Source organism: Erythrolamprus reginae, chromosome 6 (assembly GCF_031021105.1).
Source record: "Erythrolamprus reginae isolate rEryReg1 chromosome 6, rEryReg1.hap1, whole genome shotgun sequence".
Taxonomy (NCBI): Eukaryota; Metazoa; Chordata; class Lepidosauria; order Squamata; family Dipsadidae; genus Erythrolamprus; species Erythrolamprus reginae.
This window is the reverse complement of record NC_091955.1, coordinates 97376282-97392657: the sequence shown is the minus strand read 5'-3', so window position 1 is coordinate 97392657 and position 16376 is coordinate 97376282. Positions and strand designations below refer to the sequence as shown.

Here is a 16376-nt window from a genome sequence, read left to right as displayed (position 1 = left end):
CCACTCTGTTGCTGTTGCTAAAGTCGTATTTTCTACAGTCAAGTTTGGACCAGTTCACTTTGAGTTTGTATCTGTTGTGTCCTCATGTATTGTGGTTGAAGCTGAAGGAGTTGTTGACAGGAAGGACATTGTAGCAGATAATTTTATGAGCTATGCTTAAGTCCAGGCGGGGGTTCCTCTTCACCGGCGCTACCAAAACGCTCCTGGTGACCATGCATGCCTGGAAGCAAAAAATTGGCAAAAATCACCAAAATCTCTCATGCGCTCATGTCCTCACATGAGATTTGGCTTCCGGCACATGCGCAGAGGCTGAATCCTGAGCTTACGCACGTGCCCCCTTGTCAATCATGTGGAATTGTGCGGGCAGCTCCATTTTCGCAGGGCCCCACCTTCTGTCAAAGGAAACCCTTCCTCCCATCTGAGTCATGTCTGCAATTGTTTTCCTTGAGGAAGCCTTAGATATCTACCTGCTTGGTTGGTACACCTTCTCCAAAGAGGCAAACTCAGAGTCATGAGTATTATTTGGAAGGGTGTTTATTCAATGGTATCACAGCCAAGAAGAAAATCAGATCTATAATGGAGCTGCAATAATGAGTCTATAATAGGTCCCCGGAGAGGGGCGGCATACAAGTCTAATAAATAATAATAATAAATGTGGATTGAACTGGAAGGCCTGGTCCACCATGAAAAAAACACACACTACAATTCAAGTCACTGCCATTTGAAGAACAGCTGCAGAGCTTTGGGTCACAATTGACATACGTAGTTGAGTGGAAGGGCACAATTTTCAGCATACCACTTCAGTTCACCTAGAAGAAGAGGGCGGTGGGGAGGTTAGTCAGACTTTCCTAATTGTTCATTCCTACTTTCTTCCCAATTTTAGACGCTAGAATTTCCCCAGGCTAGAATTTTCTCAGGCCTACCCAGAGGTCCATGTTTGTAAAGCCTAGGGTTCAACACCCATGCTAACTTATGCTAACAGCTTAATGTGAACGGAGCATTAATGTGTGGCATTGGGTCATACCTGGGCTTGCCCAACCATATGACCCTAGACCTACACAAGGAATACTACATTCCCAAATGGTGGAAACCCAGCAAGATGGAAAATACAGCCTTCACACACACACACACACACACACACACACACACACATTTATTTAAGGAGTAGACGTCTTGCTTTCCTACGAAGCCTAATCTTAGACTATTTATTGCATTTTCCTAAGAAAAGAGGTTGAGTTGGACACATCTCTTTCTTCTCTGGTTGGTTGTAAAAATATGTTGCCTTTAGCTCCCCTGGCATTCTGAAGCTTTGCCGTATTTTCTGTCTATTTCATCAAGGATGGGTTGTTTTAATGTTTGTGACTAAGCACTGCAGACTGAAGTAGTGACTGGGTGTTGTGGTGAGCTCTGGCCCAGCTCCTGCCCCAAGGACTGTGGATGTGGGGGAGACATCCACATGCTGCAGGCCTGTTTTGCCTCCGGTGGAATCTGCTGATGAAGGCTCCTCTGACCAAGAAGACATGAGTGACAGGGAGGAGGAGAGTGGGGCAGACAGCTCAGAAGGAGAATAATTATCTAGCTCCTCCTTGAATTCGGAACAAGAATTAATGATACAGCCACGCATGCGGGGAGCGATGCATAGGCAGCAACAACTGGGAGATTATTATCAAAGAAAATGAGGCCACCTGTGGTTGGGTGGGGCTGTGGTCATTAGTGAGGCTGCTATAAATAGCATCCTGTGGGTTTGGCCATTGTGGAGGATTATCTGATCGTTGTGTTTCCTGACTGCTTTGCTAACTTTGACCTTTTGTGTGCTGATTTTTCCCCGCTTTGAAACTAAACCAGAGCAAAGTGTGTTTCACTTTGTGAAAGAAGAAGGACTGTGAATTGCCTCACAGCTGCAAGCTAAGTATCTCAGAACTGATAAGGGACTTGTACAAATTACCAGTTTGTTTGGAGACCAGTGCTCTTTGCTAGACCAAAAGAGGGCTTAGGTTAAGGGAATTTTCATTATAAAGAACATTGTTTTGAATTTTCAAACTTGTGTGTGTGTCTGAAATTTTTACCTGTGAATTTGTGGGAGGAGTGTACCAGAGAGCCTGACAGAACAGGTTCTGAACCCACTTCAAAAGCAAGCACCATCCCACACAATTCCCTCCCTTTAAAATGTCCTTGTCTGAACCAGCCCACTCTGAATGTTTAGGAATGGCTGCAACCACCCTAATTCTTTTTTTATTTTATTTTCAGGCTTCAGGACCAGAGAATGGCTAGGGATTCTGAGAGGGGGCATGGCCACCTGTGTGCAAGACCCAAGCGCTTTCACTCCTCGGAGAAGTGGCCTTACCTTTATGGAAGACCATCATGGCGCAGTTCTTCTCCTCGTTATTATTGGCCCTTTTTGAGTTTTTCCAGTTTCTGTAAATTGAAGTAGACATATTTGTCCATCGCCAACGACGCTGCAAAGAACAAAGGTGGGGAGAAAATTGTGATGCCTTCAGTGGCCTCTCTGGCCCCCAGAATCAGGGAATGGTCTGGGCTCAAAAGTGGCCTTGGGGGAGACTCTTCCCCGAGATGCTATGGGGAAGGAAGTATTTCTTCTCCTCCCCATGGCCATCTGTTTTTGCTGCCAGAGCTGGCTCTCTGGCGGTCTTGCATTAATTGAATGGGGACCTAAGATGAATTTTGGATAGTTGTGGTTGTTTGACTGGTGCAACCTTCCTGTCTGTCAAACATTCTTGCAAACAAAGCAAAACAAACATTCAGAAGGTGAAGGTTAAAAAGCCCAGGCTTCACCTTCTGAATGTTTGTTTTGTTTTCCATAACAACAACAACAGAGTTGGAAGGGACCTTGGAGGTCTTCTAGTCCAACCCCCTGCTTAGGCAGGAGACCCTACACTGCTTCAGACAGATGGTTGTCTTTAAATGTTAATTGGCTGGTGCTGATTTATTTCCCCCCTTTTGATCTATTTAGCTCTTTTATCAGCTTTTCCATAAGGAAATACAGCAACTGCCTCTGAATGATGAAAGTGTTTCTATTTGAATGATGCTTTATTGAATGTTCATTGCAGGGAATTTGTACTTTATCAACTTTCAAAAACATTTTGGATCAAAATATTCAGGAAATATCTCCCTTGTTCTTTTTGTTTATTTTTTTGGTCTGCTTATGAGCTGGGGTGGCGCAGTGGTTAGAGTCAGGTGGGGGTTGCTAGATAGGGTGTGTGAGTTAGATAGAGAGGATGGGTCCTGTCCAATGTTCCCTATAAGCTGCGCAGGTGCGCGCCCCGCGCAGCCATCAGCAAAGCCGCACTGTCCTGGATCGCTTGCTCACTCGCTCGCTCGCCCACCTTTTCCTGGCTGCGATCACTAAGATCGCAAAGAGGAAGTTTGGCCCTGTATGGTTGCCATCCCAATCAAGATGGTGGCACCCATTAGGCACTTCCGGCTGGCTTCGCTGAGTCCAGGCAGCATCGGATCGGAAAGAGCGAGCCAGCCAGCTGAGAGTGAGGTAGGCTAAAGCAGCCTGCTTTCTTCTGCCAGGGTGCCCGGCTGCGCTCACTCTCAGCAATGACCAGGAGAGCAGCTCTGCCCTTTTGATTTAATATTAACCACACTACCACAGAGATTTTTCTCTCTGTGAAAGTGTGGTTAATGTTAAACCGAAAGGGCAGAGCTGCCCTCCTGATCATCGCCGAGAGTGAGCACAGCCGAGCGAGCGGGAACGTGGGCAAGAGAGAGGAAGGAAGGAAGAGAGAAAGAGAAAAAATATATAGAGAAAAAGAGAGAGGGGGGAGAAAGAGAGGGAGAGAGAAAGGGAGGAAGAGAGAGAGAAAGAGAGAAAAAAGGAGAGGAAGAAAAAGAGAAAGAAAGGGAGGGAGGAGAAATAGAGGGAACAAGGAAGGAAGGAAGGAAGGAAGGAAGGAAGGAAGGAAGGAAGGAAGGAAGGAAGGAAGGAAGGAAGGAAGAATGAAATTAATGGAGGGACATACATTCAAACAATACAGTGTACCATCTAATTTTCCATGAATAAAGTGCGGTATTTTGTTAGTAACTAATATCAATCATCAAGAAAGTTGCAAAAGTTTTTTTTAAAATTTTGTCATTCAGTTACATATTTTTCTTTTAATTAAATTTCCTCCTTAATGTTCCTTCAAAAAGTACAACACCAATTATATTTCTAACTTATTAACCATTATGCCAAAGTGCTTCCTTCTTTCTTTATACATTTTTCTATAAACCAAGAAAACCTTGTATAGCCAATCAGATGTTAACAAAAGAAAATTAAAAACAAAAGATAAACATATATGAATTTGAGACTTCTTCTCCTCCCACAAATAATTCTCTTGTAGCTGTAGTAGAGGGTTGCACCCTCAGGTTGGGTCGTTCCCGACGAAATGTGGATTTGTTGCTGAATTATTGTGATTTTTTAGTCTTGTTCGGGGAGAAACAATTTAGCAATGTAATAATTAATCTGATGTTTTCCCCTGATTATAACTTTCCCTTGGCTTTTTGCTTTATAACAAAATACGGTAGTTGTTTCTATTTCTCTTTTGTTAATACGCTCAGTGGAAAAACAATAGCAAGTTTTTGCAAGGAGAAAAAAAATGGAAAAGCTTCTATGGAAGTTGTGTGAGAGAGAGTATGAGAGGACTTCATAATAAAATACAGTACTTTTATTAAACGTATTACATTGTGGTTTTGGGGATTTGGACAGAAATGATTAGAACCATTGTAAGTAATGTTAAGAAGTGCCTAAGTCACATAATAACAGTGTCCTCTGTTCCAGCTACTATTATGCTTCTGTTACGTGAGATTGGGCCAGAATACATCCAGAACCGCCTTCTACCGCACGAATCCCAGCGGCCGATAAGGTCCGACAGAGTTGGCCTTCTCCGGGTCCCGTCGACCAAACAATGTTGGCTGGCGGGACCCAGGGGAAGAGCCTTCTCTGTGGCAGCCCTGGCCCTCTGGAATCAACTCCCCCCAAAGATTAGAACGGCCCCCACCCTCCTTGTCTTTCGCAAATTACTCAAGACCCACCTTTGTCGCCAGGCATGGTGGAGTTAGGATATTCCTTCCCCTAGGCCATTACAAGTTATGCATGGTATGTTTGTGTGTATGTTTGGTTTTATAATAAGGATTTTTAGTTGTTTTATTAAATTGGATTGTTACATGTTGTTTTTTATCATTGTTGTTAGCCGTCCCGAATCTGCGGAGAGGGGCAGCATACAAATCCAATAAATAATAATAATACTAATTTTAATCAATTAAAAAATATGGTATACGTATACAATGCTGTTGATGGGGGGCAAATCAGTACCATTTTGCAGCTGCCCCCTGACCTTTCTGAGAGGCTCTTGTGGCAGCTGAACTCGCAGCCCCTTGAATTACTGACCCCATGCTGGGCCCAGCCAGGCATAACAGCCCCTACTGACCTTGCTTCCTTGGAGGCGGTTCAGCCCGATCCAAATGGGCTGTGAAATGTGGATAGGAAGAAGCCACGATTTTATTCGGCTCATCTCTTCTTCATCACTGATAGAGACAAGGTAGCTGGTTTTTTGAGAAAGTTTGCAATCTACCTGCAAGAGACCAAAAACAAGGGGAGGGTTTCTCCCTGAAGAACTGGAGGGAAGAAGATTGGTCACCTCTCCACAAGCTTTTAGCAGGCTTCGTCAACATCCACTGGCTGGGTTGGCCAACCTTATGCCAACCGCTTAGACAGGACTTCCATAGGGCCTCGGTGGTGCAGTGGTTAGAGTGCAGTACTGCAAGCTACTTCTGCTGATCACCGGCTGCCAGCAGTTTGGCAGATCGAATCTCAGTAGACTCAAGGTCGACTCAGACTTCCATCCTTCCAAGGTGGGTAAAATGAGGACCCAGATTGTTGAGGGCAATAGGCTTACTCTCTGTAAACCACTTAGAGAAGGCTGTAAATCACAGTACATAAATCTAAATGCTATTGCTATTCCTATTCCCAGCTTTGATTATGACTTGGAAGCTACCAAAGAGAAAGAAATGGAAGAAGTCAACATAGAATGGTATATAATAATAATAATAATAATAACAACAACAACAACAATAATAATAATCTGAAAATGAGCAAGCAAAACTACTGTGGGACTTCCAACTTCAGACTGACCAAATTTTGAAACAACACACCAGAAATCTTAATTGTGGAGAAAAAGAAAGTGTGGATCATCGACATCGCAATCCCAGGAGACAGCAGAATTGAGGAAAAGCAGCTAGAGAAATTAGTGAAATACGAAGATCTGAAAATCAAGCTGCAACGACTCTGGCATAAGCCCGTGAAAGTGGTCCCAGTGGTACTTGGCACGCTGGGTGCAGTACCAAAGGATCTCAGCAGACATTTGAAAACCATCGGAATTGACAAAATCTCCATCTGTCAATTGCAAAAGGCCACTTTACTGGGATCGGCACACATAATTTGCCGCTACATCACGCAGGCGTTTGGGTATGTAGCAAGTTCAATAAGGGATGTCCATTTAGGAATTGAGGGATAATGGTTTTTCTTTATATTTTGCCAAGTATCAATTAGTGCCCGCCGGATATAATGATGTTTCAAATATTTAGGTGTTTCGTGCGTCTCTGTTAATAGAAAGGCATGCTATCCAGTCAAGAGGTCGTGCCCTTCCAATGTTAATAAATATTGGTTAGTAAGTCGTATCCATTCCTTTGCTAAATTGAAAATTACTGCCCTATAATATAGTTCCAACTTTGGAACGCCAAATCCACCTCTTGCGCGATGGTCTTGTGGTGATTTGATTTTTATTCTTGCTTTTTTCTTGGCCCAAATAAATTTTTGGAATTTCTTATGAAGATTGTCAAAAAAAGATTTAGTTTAATTGGGGCAGTCTGAAATAGATACATAAAGCGTGGTAATATGTTTGTTTTGCTGCTATTTTACCCATTAACGAAAGTGGAAGTTTAGACCACTTATTAAATTCTTTGTCTATGTCGTTGGCAAGTTTATCATAATTGTCCTTTTTGATTGTGCTACATTTGGCAGTGATCCATAATCCTAAATATTTTATTTTCTTTGTAGTTTTAAGTTTAGTTAATTTTTCAAGTTTGTTTATTTGATTTGGAGTCATGTTTTTCATTATTATCTTTGTTTTTTCTTTGTTAATGTTTAAGCCAGTGACCTTCCCAAATTTATCAAGTTCTTCAATTAGGTTTATTATTGATTTTAACAGGTCTTGCGTTATAAATACCATGTCGTCAGCGAAAGCTTGGACTTTAAAGTGTTCTTTTTTAATTTTCATGCCCTGTATTCCCCTGTTTGCTCTTATGCTATTCAGTAGGATTTCTAATGCGGTTATAAAAATTAATGGAGCTAAGGGGCATCCTTGTCTTACACCTCTCCCTATGCTTATTTTATTTGTCATATCATTGTTGACTGTTGACCAGTATCTTGGCAGTTTGAATCTAATTATTTCTACAAAATTCGTGCCGAATTGCATATATCGCAACTGGGTGATGAAAAATTGCCAGTATATACTGTTGAAGGCTTTATGAAGATCAACAAAGGTAAGAGCTACTAGCTTATCTATATTTGTGTCGTAATACTCTAATGCATCTAAGATGATTTGAGTATTTATCCCTATGTTTCTTGCTGGCAAAAATCCATTCTGATCTTGATGTATCATATTGTTAAGGATCCTTTTAAATCTATCTGCTATGATCGACGGAAATATTTTATAGTCAGAGTTTAATAGCGAAATCGGATGATAGTTTTGTATGCATGTCCTATCTTTATCGTCTTTTGGAATTAGTGCTATATATGCTTCGCACCATGAGATGGGGAGTTTAGCATGTTCAAGTGTCTCATTAAAGAGATTTAGGAGTATAGTTTGTAGATCTTCTGCAAAGTGTTTGTATAGTTCTGCCGGGATGCCATTAGGACCTGGTGTTTTATATATTGCTATTACATTTATTTTTCTTGCTTCCGTGGAAATTTGGACAATTAATATTTGGACGTTATTGTCAATGTAAATTAAACGGGAGGTAAATTCAGGGTTGACATAGATGGCAATTCCTCTTTTTTTAACACTCGCTAAAGATGAGAAGACTTCTCCAAGCCGGGACAAGTTAGAGTATGGACATCCTGGGTTCGAATGTGAGTTTCTTGAAGACATATTATGTCGGCTTTTTGTTTGAATAATTTATGAAATTTTTTTTTCCTTTTGGTGGGAGCATTAAGACCATTGATGTTTACGGAAAATAAGGTTGTTTCTTGATGGCGTAGATTTGTTTTTTGTATCTTATCGTTTGTCTCCTCCCACCTCTGCTTGTGCTCTTGTTGTTGGCCCATTTCTCTCATATTCTTGTCTTTTATCAACCTGCCTTATGTCTTTGTCAGATAGGTAGTCCTCTGAACTGAGCTCTTCAAGGGTAGGTTTTCCCTTAGTGTCTTTGTCTGCTCTTCAACGATTTTAATCACGTGGTGGTAAAAATCCTTTGCTTCGTCCAGTGTGGTGATCTTGTGTTTTTTGGTCAGTTATGGAAATAAGCATGCCTTCAGGAACCAACCATCTAAATAGTATCTTATTTTTGTTCAGTTTGCTGGCGAGCATCTGACAGGGCTTTCGTTTCTCTTGGACACGGCGTGGGATGTCTCTGATGGTACGTCTTATGAACCTAATATGTATTTCCCTTGGTAGCTGGTTTCTCCTTGCATAGCCTGATGAGATTCTTTAAATCTCATCAATTTGTTGTATCATTTCGTCTGTTGATTTGTTAGTGATGGTTGCCAGGATCTCGGCCATGATTTGTGGTAAATCTTCACCATTGGATTCCGCGACATTTTGGAATCTCAGGAAGAAGGCTGATTTTTCAAGCTCTACATTTATTATAGCCTCTTCCAAGTTTTTATTTATATATTCAGTTCTTGATTCTGCAAACTGGAGGCGGGCTTCCATTCTTTCATTAGTTTCTTCTATTTTCTGTATTTTTTGTTCATTTTGGGTTAAGATCTTGTGGACTTTCCTATCTTATCATCAAGACTTCCCACTTGTTCATCGATTCGCTTTATGTCCTCTTTCATAGCACCCATGGTCCCGGTCATAACCTCGTAGATTTCTGGGAATTGAAGTCCACCAATCTTCAAGTTGCTGAGTTTGAGAGGCCCTGATCGGGATCTGTATGAAGAAAAGCTTCTCTTTGTCCACCTGGTCTGATCATCCTTGATGTTCCAGTTCCATTAGGAGCATCCCTTGTCACTTTCTCTTTCATTTGTTACATTTAGGGTGCTCCAAAGGCTCTCTTGTCATTTTGGTGAAATTGTTTTGTCTTCAGAGGATGGATGGGTCAGCCACTGGCCCCTCCAACAGCCGAATCAGAGGAGGAGGAGGTGGCGGCATGGGAGTCAGGGTCAGCATCAAAGCAACCTGACAGATCTGAGGGGGAAGAGGGAATGGAGCTGTCAGAGACACAGGGAGAGCAACGGAGCCTGGGCCATCCGTCAGCACTCAGATGGAGAGTCAACAGCCGCCAGGTATGGAGGTGGTTGATGAGGAAGAGGAGGAACAACTGGGTCCTGTGCCTGATGCATGGATGAACAAGGCAGAGGAGAGGAGAGCAGTGGAAACCTATGGGCCAGTCCTTGGGATGGAAGAACCACTGCTGCTAGTGAAGCCCCATCCTAGATCTGGGGATAAAAGGCGGGCGGGGGAGATGAATAGATGGGACAGACAACTATCCATCTCTCTGCCGGACGGACTTATTAGCCTGCATTGAGAGAAAAACACTTTGCCGGGGCTCCTAGTTCTCCTAACAAAGGAATCTTTGAGTTCACTTCAGAGAGTTTGAAGCGTTTGTACAGCTAGGTCAGAACAATGAGTCAACACCAAATTTACTGGAACGATCGTTAAATCATAGTGGATTTATTTTAGCTTTTTCTGGGTTTTAATTTTCTTGTTTCTATTTATCATCACTTTATTTTAATTTTATGACTCCTTTTTTCAGGAGATGTTTTTGGCTTGCAATTGCCTCTTGTAGCACTCTGCCAATGGAAATGGTAATAGATCATTGTCCAGTCGGTTTGCGCCAGGCTGAAGCACCATTCCTTCTTTGCTATTTCCACGGTGGCCCAGTGGGCCAGATTTATTTATTTATTTATTTATTTTAATTGTCAAAACATGTACAAGATAGCAAGTATGGGTATGAACATGAACAAAAGCAAAATAGGTACGGATAAATGAGGACAATAGGACAGTAAGACAGAGACGGTAGGCACACTGGTGCGCTTATGCACGCCCCTTACAGATCTCTTAGAATGGGGAGACAGTCTAAGGTTAAAGGTTTGGAGGTTTGGGGAGGAAACCACAGGGTCAGGCACTACATTCCAGGCTTTGGTCACTCTGTTGCTAAAGTCGTCTTTTCTGCAGTTGAGTTTAGAGAGGTTTACATTGAGTTTGAATCTATTGTGTGTGCGTGTTTTGTTGCAGCTGAGGCTGAAGAAATCATTGACAGATAAGACATTGTGGTAGATGATTTTATGAAATCAGAAATTTATGATTTTATGAAATTTTATGAATTTTAAGATTGAAATAACCCGTGGGTCAAATTCAGTCCATGGGCCGGACCCAGCCACTGGGCCTTGAGCTTGATGCCCCCGTTCTAGAGAAAAGAAGGATTGGGGTGACATATTATCAGTATTCCAGTATTTGAGGAGCTGCCCCAAAGAGGAAGGAGGGGATCAATTAATTTTCCAAAGCAGCAGAGGGCAGGACAAGCTTGGCTCTCCAACCTAATCATCACTTACCTCTGCCTGAATCCAAGGTAGAAAGTCTTCAAAGAATTTATAGCAATGGTTTCTATAGAACATCCAACCATCGGGGCAATTAATTCCAAATGCTGCAAAGAACGGAACAATGGAACAACTCAAGATAGATGGAAATTTCTGAAAGGTTTCAAAATCTTAGAGGTTGGAAAGGTGGACAGAGGAGACGCGGAGAACCAGGGCAACCACAGTCAAATATCCAATATCCACGGCGCTACCACAAAGAAGAGAGGGGCTCGCCAAAACACCGGAAGGCAGAATAAGAAGCAATGGATGGAAATTAATCCAGGAGAGAACTAACCTAGAAGTTAGAAGAAATTTCCTGACAGTGGGAACAATTAATCTGTGGAATGTCTTGCTTCATCACTGGAGGTACTTAAAAGGAGGTTTGTCTGGAAGAGTATAGTATAGGGTAGTATAGTATTAGTATTAGTATTAGTATTAGTATTAGTATTAGTATTAGTATTAGTATTAGTATTAGTATTAGTATTAGTATTAGTATTAGTATTAGTATTAGTATTAGTATTAGTATTAGTATTAGTATTAGTATTAGTATTAGTATTAGTATAGTATAGTATAGGGTGGTATAGTATAGTATAGTATAGTATATACTGCACGAGTCAAAAAGAGGGCGGGGAAAATATCGACTGACCCCTCACATCCTGGACACAAACTGTTTCAACTCCTACCCTCAAAGCTTCACTACAGAGCACTGCACACCAAGACAACTAGACACAAGAACAGGTTTTTTTCCGAACGCCATCACTCTGCTAAACAAATAATTCTCTCAACACTGTCAGACTTTCTACTAAATCTGCACTTCTATTCTACTAGTTTTTCTCATCATTCCTTTCACCCATTTCCTCCCATGTTGACTGTATGACTGTAACTTGTTGCTTGTATCCTAAGATTTTTATTAATATTGCTTCTTCATTGCTTATTTGACCCCTATGACAATCATTAAGTGTCGTACCACATGATTCTTGACAAATGTATATTTTATTTTATGTACGATGAGAGCATCTGCACCAAGACAAATTCCTTGTGTGTCCAATCACACTTGGCCAATAAAATTCTATTCTATTCTATTCTATTCTATTCTATAGTACAGTACAGTATAGTATAGTATAGTATAGATTTATTTATTTGTTTGTTTGTTTATTTGTTTGTTTTATTCGACTTCTATGTCACCTAATCCCAAAGGATTCAGGGCGGCTTACAATAATATAAAAGATACAAATACAATTAAATAGAAGTCAAATATGAACATCTAAAGCTATAAAATCCCATAACACAGTCAATCCAGACAACACACATGCATACCATTCAATGTAATTTGACCATGACAGATGTCAGGTTCATGCCCCCCACCCGCAGGCCTGCCGGCAAAGCCAGGTCTTTGTAGTCTTTCGAAAGGCCAGTAGGGTGAGAGCAGCATGAACATCAGGGGGAAGTTCCATAGAGCCGGGGCAGCCACAGAGGAGGCGCAGCCCCGCCAAGCTGCATTGCCTAGTGGACGGAATCAGCAGGAGGCCAACCCTGTGTGATCTTATTGGTCTCTGGGAGGTATGCAGCAGGAGAAGGTCCTGTAGATAGTATGTAATAGTACAGGATCTCCTGCTTGAACATGGGGTTGGACTAGAAGACCTCCAAGTTCCCTTGCAACTTTGTTATAGATTGTGTGATCAAAGTTATAGGCCGCCCAACTCCTTCCAAAATCTGGGCAGCGTACAACATTTAAAAATGGTACAAAAGACCCATCCATAAAAGAGAAGCCATTCATACCTTTTTGTGGCTGAATCTAAGTGGTATCAATGGCCCCAGGCCTGCCAGCAGAGCCAGGTCTTCACGGCTTTCTGGAAAGCCAGTAGGTGGGGACAGTATGGACCTCAAGGGGTAGCTGGTTTCAGGGAGCTGGCACCGCCACAGGCAAGGCCCTTCCTCGTGGCCCCACCAACTGACTCTGTCCAGCTGACAGGACCCGGAGAAGGCCAAACCTGTGGGCCCTTATTGGTCACTGGGAGCTATGCGGCAGAAGGCGATCTCGCAGATTGTCTGGCCCTAAGCCATGTTAACCTCCAAGATCCCTTCCCGCTCTATGACTCTATCATTCTGTCCATAGGGTGAGGCCAGCAGGAATCTTGGGAATTGGAGTTCAACAGGAGATGAACTTAGGGCGTCAAAATGAGTCTCAAGGAATATGCTGGGGGTGGTGAGGTCCATGAAAATGAAGCAACGCATAGTAGTGGGTTCTAAAACCTTTTACTACCAATTTGTGTGCACCCTTGCGCATGCGCAGAAGCATCCCGGATGGGTAGGCAGGGCCTCCCGCCACTGACGTTACCAGTTCTTAGAACTGGGTTGAATCTGGAGCAACCCACCACTGGCAATATGTATTATGAAGTCTTGGTGGGTGTATCTCAATGACAGATCAATTCTGTAAACCAACATCTCAAGAATCTGGCTGTTTCAGGGAATAGTGATTGCATAGTGGGTTGCTACTGGTTTGTTTGAGGACGGCACACCACCAGCAAATGTTGCGCTGTTCTCCTGCGTGCGTGTGCGCATCCCAGCGTGTTTTGCTTCTGCACATGCGCATGAGGAGGCATGCGTGCGAGAGAGATTTTGGTGATTTTTTGCTTCTGCGCATACGCATGCGTCCCCTCGTGAGGTTTTGCTTCCTGTGCATGCGGAGAAGCAAAAACATGTTAGGATGCACATGCGCACACTCAGAAGTGAAGTTTGGCTTCTGTGCATGTACAGCAAGCAAAATCTCACGTGAGGACAAGTACAAGAGTGAGATTTCAACAATTTTTGCTGATATTTTGGCTTCCACGCATGCGGATCATCAAAAATCACTGAAATCTCACTCGTGCAAGTGTGATATTTCGCTTGCTGCACATCTGCAGAAGCCAAATCTCCCGTGGGTGGGTGTGTGTGCACATCAGGAGCAGCAGCTGCACAAACATTCCAGAAACCACTACCGGAACATAGCACCTCTGTGTTCCGGTAGCAGGCCATCACTGATGCCCACAGTCACGTGATTAAAATTATTTATTTATTTATTTATTTATTTATTTATTTATTTATTTATTTATTTATTTATTTATTTATTTATTTATTTATTTATTTATTTATTTATTTATTTATTTATTTATTTATTTATTTATTTATTGGACTTAATTGGGCTCTTGGCAACTGCCTTGTATTTTTTGTGGTTGCAACATCCCGGGGTCATGTGATCTCCATTTGTTATTTCCCCAGCTGGTTTCTGACCAGCAAAGTCAATGGCCAAAGTCAGATTCAGTTAACAACTGCAGTGGCTTACTTAACAGCCAGGACGAAAAAATAATAATAATCAGACATGACTCATGGAATAAGTCAGTCGAGGTGACTGGGGCACGTACTTGTCCACCTGTCTTGGAAGAGTTTGATCTGGTGACACCTGATGAAGTGGACAAGGCCATCGGAGCTGTGAGTTCTGCCACCTGCTTACTGGATCCGTGTCCCTCCTGGTTGGTCTCGGCCAGCAGGGAGGTGACACGGAGCTGGGCCCAGGAGATTACCAACGCTTCCTTGGGGAGGGGAGTTTTTCCAACACTCTATAAAGAAGCGCTTGTGCGCCCCCTCCTCAAGAAGCCCTCCTTGGACCCAGCCGTACTTAACAACTATCGTCCAGTCTCCAACCTTCCCTTTATGGGGAAGGTTGTCGAGAAGGTGGTGGCACTCCAGCTCCAGCGGTCCTTGGAAGAAGCTGATTATCTAGGTCCCCAGCAGTCGGGTTTCAGGCCCGGTTACAGCACGGAAACTGCTTTGGTCGCGTTGATGGATGATCTCTGGCGGGCCCGGGACAGGGGTTTATCCTCTGTCCTGGTGCTCCTCGATCTCTCAGCGGCTTTCGATACCATCGACCATGGTATCCTTCTGCGCCGGTTGGAGGGGCTGGGGGTGGGAGGCACTGTTCTTCAGTGGTTCTCCTCCTACCTCTCTGGCCGGTCGCAGTCGGTGTTAGTGGGGGGTCAGAGGTCGGCTCCGAGGTCTCTCCCTTGTGGGGTGCCTCAGGGGTCGGTCCTCTCCCCCTTGCTATTTAACATCTACATGAAACCGCTGGGTGAGATCATCCAAGGACATGGGGTGAGGTATCATCAATATGCCGATGATACCCAGCTTTACATCTCCACCCCATGCCCAGTCAACGAAGCGGTGGAAGTGATGTGCCGGTGCCTGGAGGCTGTTGGGGCCTGGATGGGTGTCAACAGACTCAAACTCAACCCGGATAAGACGGAGTGGCTGTGGGTTTTGCCTCCCAAGGACAATTCCATCTGTCCGTCCATTACCCTGGGGGGGGGGAATTATTGACCCCCTCAGAGAGGGTCCGCAACTTGGGCGTCCTCCTCGATCCACAGCTCACATTAGAAAACCATCTCTCAGCTGTGGCGAGGGGGGCGTTTGCCCAGGTTCGCCTGGTGCACCAGTTGCGGCCCTATCTGGACCGGGACTCATTGCTCACAGTCACTCATGCCCTCATCACCTCGAGGTTCGACTACTGTAATGCTCTCTACATGGGGCTACCTTTGAAAAGTGTTCGGAAACTTCAGATCGTGCAGAATGCAGCTCCGAGAGCAGTCATGGGCTTACCTAGGTACGCCCATGTTTCACCATCACTCCGCAGTCTGCATTGGCTGCCAATCAATTTCCGGTCACAATTCAAAGTGTTGGTTATGACCTTTAAAGCCCTTCATGGCATCGGACCAGAATATCTCCGAGACCGCCTCCTGCCGCACGAATCCCAGCGACCGATTACGTCCCACAGAGTGGGCCTTCTCCGGGTCCCGTCAACTAAACAATGCCGGTTGGCGGGTCCCAGGGGAAGAGCCTTCTCTGTGGCGGCGCCGGCTCTCTGGAACCAACTCCCCCCGGAGATTAGAACTGCCCCTACTCTTCCTGCCTTCCGAAAACTCCTTAAGACTTACCTTTGCTGTCAGACATGGGGAAACTAAACATCTCCCCTGGGCATGTTAATTTATACATGGTATGCTTGTGTGTGTGTTTGCTATTACATGGGTTTTTTCTTAAATCGTTAAATATTTTAATTAATTGGATTGTTGTGACTGTTTTTACTTGTTGTGAGCCGCCCCGAGTCTTCGGAGAGGGGCGGCATACAAGTCCAACTAATAAATAATAAATAAATAAATAACAGAAGTTCTGGTCCCCATTGTGGTCATACGTTGAGGGCTACCTGTCTTGCTACTAGAACTGTGGTGGCGCAGGGGTTAGAATGCCGAATTGCAGGATAACTCTGCCGACTGCCAGCAGTTTGATCCTGACTGGCTCAAGGTTGGGTCACCCTTTTTTGGGGGGGGGGGTCAGTTGTGCTTCCCGGTGTGTAAGCTCAGTGTGCAACTTGCTTTCTGTGAAACGGGGGCTGCCTTTTCAGAAAGATGCTTGCACCTTACCACGTTAGGGGGGGGGGGGCTTGCATCTCCACAGAGCCCAGCTGCCACAACGTACCTTGCAAAATGGGGGAGCCAATCAGAAGAACAGAGAAGTAGCCATGGAAGAAGGAGGTCACTCCCAT

The 16376-nt window shown here is 43.8% G+C and overlaps 1 protein-coding gene across 1 annotated transcript; it reads right to left on the bottom strand.

Moving 5' to 3' along the window:
* Positions 1-747: 747 nt before the first annotated feature.
* Positions 748-16376, bottom strand: LOC139168823 (regenerating islet-derived protein 4-like). Its single transcript, XM_070754549.1, has 5 exons — positions 16310-16376; positions 10781-10872; positions 5433-5576; positions 2345-2456; positions 748-809 (listed from the first exon to the last, which is right to left on the bottom strand). The coding sequence occupies exons 1-5, from the start codon at positions 16374-16376 to the stop codon at positions 748-750; spliced, it is 477 nt and encodes a 158-aa protein (XP_070610650.1).

What these genes read in the sequence shown, in the direction of transcription:
- LOC139168823 (XM_070754549.1), bottom strand. Translation starts at nt 16,376, where the DNA reads ATGGGAGTGACCTCCTTCTTCCATGGCTACTTCTCTGTTCTTCTGATT. An exon ending in TACCTTGGATTCAGGCAGAG is followed by an intron (nt 5,577 to 10,780) that starts GTAAGTGATGAT and finishes GGTCTCTTGCAG; the next exon opens with GTAGATTGCAAACTTTCTCA. An exon ending in CATGATGGTCTTCCATAAAG is followed by an intron (nt 810 to 2,344) that starts GTAAGGCCACTT and finishes CTCTTCTTCTAG; the next exon opens with GTGAACTGAAGTGGTATGCT.